At 34.3% G+C, this 1,417-nt stretch overlaps 1 protein-coding gene across 1 annotated transcript in view; it reads left to right on the top strand.

The window, feature by feature from the left end:
* Positions 1-1,417, top strand: part of DAPP1 (dual adaptor of phosphotyrosine and 3-phosphoinositides 1) — a 78,663-nt gene that overhangs the window by 34,232 nt on the left and 43,014 nt on the right. Inside the window, exon 3 of the mRNA XM_004703441.4 lies at positions 296-429. Within this exon, the coding sequence (XP_004703498.1) occupies positions 296-429 (134 nt within the window). The remainder of the gene's footprint in view (positions 1-295; positions 430-1,417) is intronic.

The raw sequence follows: 1,417 nt of genomic DNA, 5'->3' as shown, positions 1-1,417 counted from the left end.
AGGACATCTGGTCACCTTACCCTAAGGGGGCTCACATTCAAGAACACTTTCAGTAAGTGGAGGAGTGCATAGGAAGAATGATCTCTAGTCTTTCAGTAGAGTGAAATTTTTTAAACACCTAGCCTGCCAAAAGAAAATAGAGATGCTGTATCAAACTACGAGTGATTTTGACAATTGTCTCATAATTCTCAGTTCTTGGAAAGAGCTATTTACGATACTAATAACTAAGAATAGTTTCCTGTCAAAGAAGATATTCATCTGTCCAGTAATGTTGAATGCTTGTTTTTTCTTTCAGAGCCAAAGACTCTGTGAAACATTTTCATGTTGAATATACTGGATATTCATTTAAATTTGGATTTAATGAATTCTCATCTTTGAAGGACTTTGTCAAGCATTTTGCCAACCAGCCTTTGATTGGAAGTGAGACAGGTAAGCTCAGAACAGACATTTAATCTATGAGCTATTATTTCAGGATGAAGGGGGCCACGGCACATTTCAATGAAAGAATTACATAGCTGTCACTTCTGTTAGATTTTGTGCATATGATAAACATCTTGATATATTTAGAAACAATTTCCTGTTGCTGCGCCATATGTTACATTCATATTTTGTGTGTGCGCATATACACTTATTTCAGCCTTATGAGAAAACAGTGTGCTTTATACAGACTACTCTATATTTTCTCAGAATGTCTTATTTTATGAATTGATTTAAAACACATAGACAATTCCCTTAAAATGACCTCTCTGTTTTACAACCATTTGCACAATAAACAAAGAAAAATAAAAGCAATACCAATTTTGAGTTCTTTATTACTTTAGGTATGGAAAGCTTGCATGTGGGTGAAGAAAACTTTTAATATTTGTAAAATTAAAGTTCATACTTTATTTTTTCCACAGAGGTCAGTGAGCATTGAAAATATCAATTGGGGCATGCTTTCATGAGTTATAGAAATCTGTTTCTTTTGTCTTGGTTTCTCATACATTTTTAAGCTGGAGTGAAGTGTGTCAGGGAATGTTTAAAAGTTCCTGTTTTAAAATATTCAGGTTAAAAAGACAAACAACAACACTATGCTGCCATAAAATTATCTATCTATCCAAAAATTCTGTCATCAATTCAATTCCTACTCAATATGACCCCGTATAGGGTTTCTGAGGCTGTAAATTAAGTCGGTGCTCTCCTTTATATTGGTGATAGAGAACCACAATGTTGTTTTTTTCTAAAAGATAATAAATCACCATTAATCAAAGGTAGGGAAATTCCACAAACCTATGACACAAGAGGAACTCAAGACATAACACGGCAAGTTACCATGAACTCCTACATACGCATGTTCCCAGTAAATTTGGTCACTGATCCGTCTGTGAACTTGTGTGTTCAGAGAAGATGCCATTGGTCTTTTCTGTTTTATGTGGTT

The sequence above is a fragment of the Echinops telfairi genome, unplaced genomic scaffold (genome assembly GCF_000313985.2).
Source record: "Echinops telfairi isolate 266 unplaced genomic scaffold, ASM31398v2 ScPeMD7_7468;HRSCAF=8506_0, whole genome shotgun sequence".
Classification (NCBI taxonomy): domain Eukaryota; kingdom Metazoa; phylum Chordata; class Mammalia; order Afrosoricida; family Tenrecidae; genus Echinops; species Echinops telfairi.
This window is presented reverse-complemented; position numbering and strand designations above follow the sequence as displayed.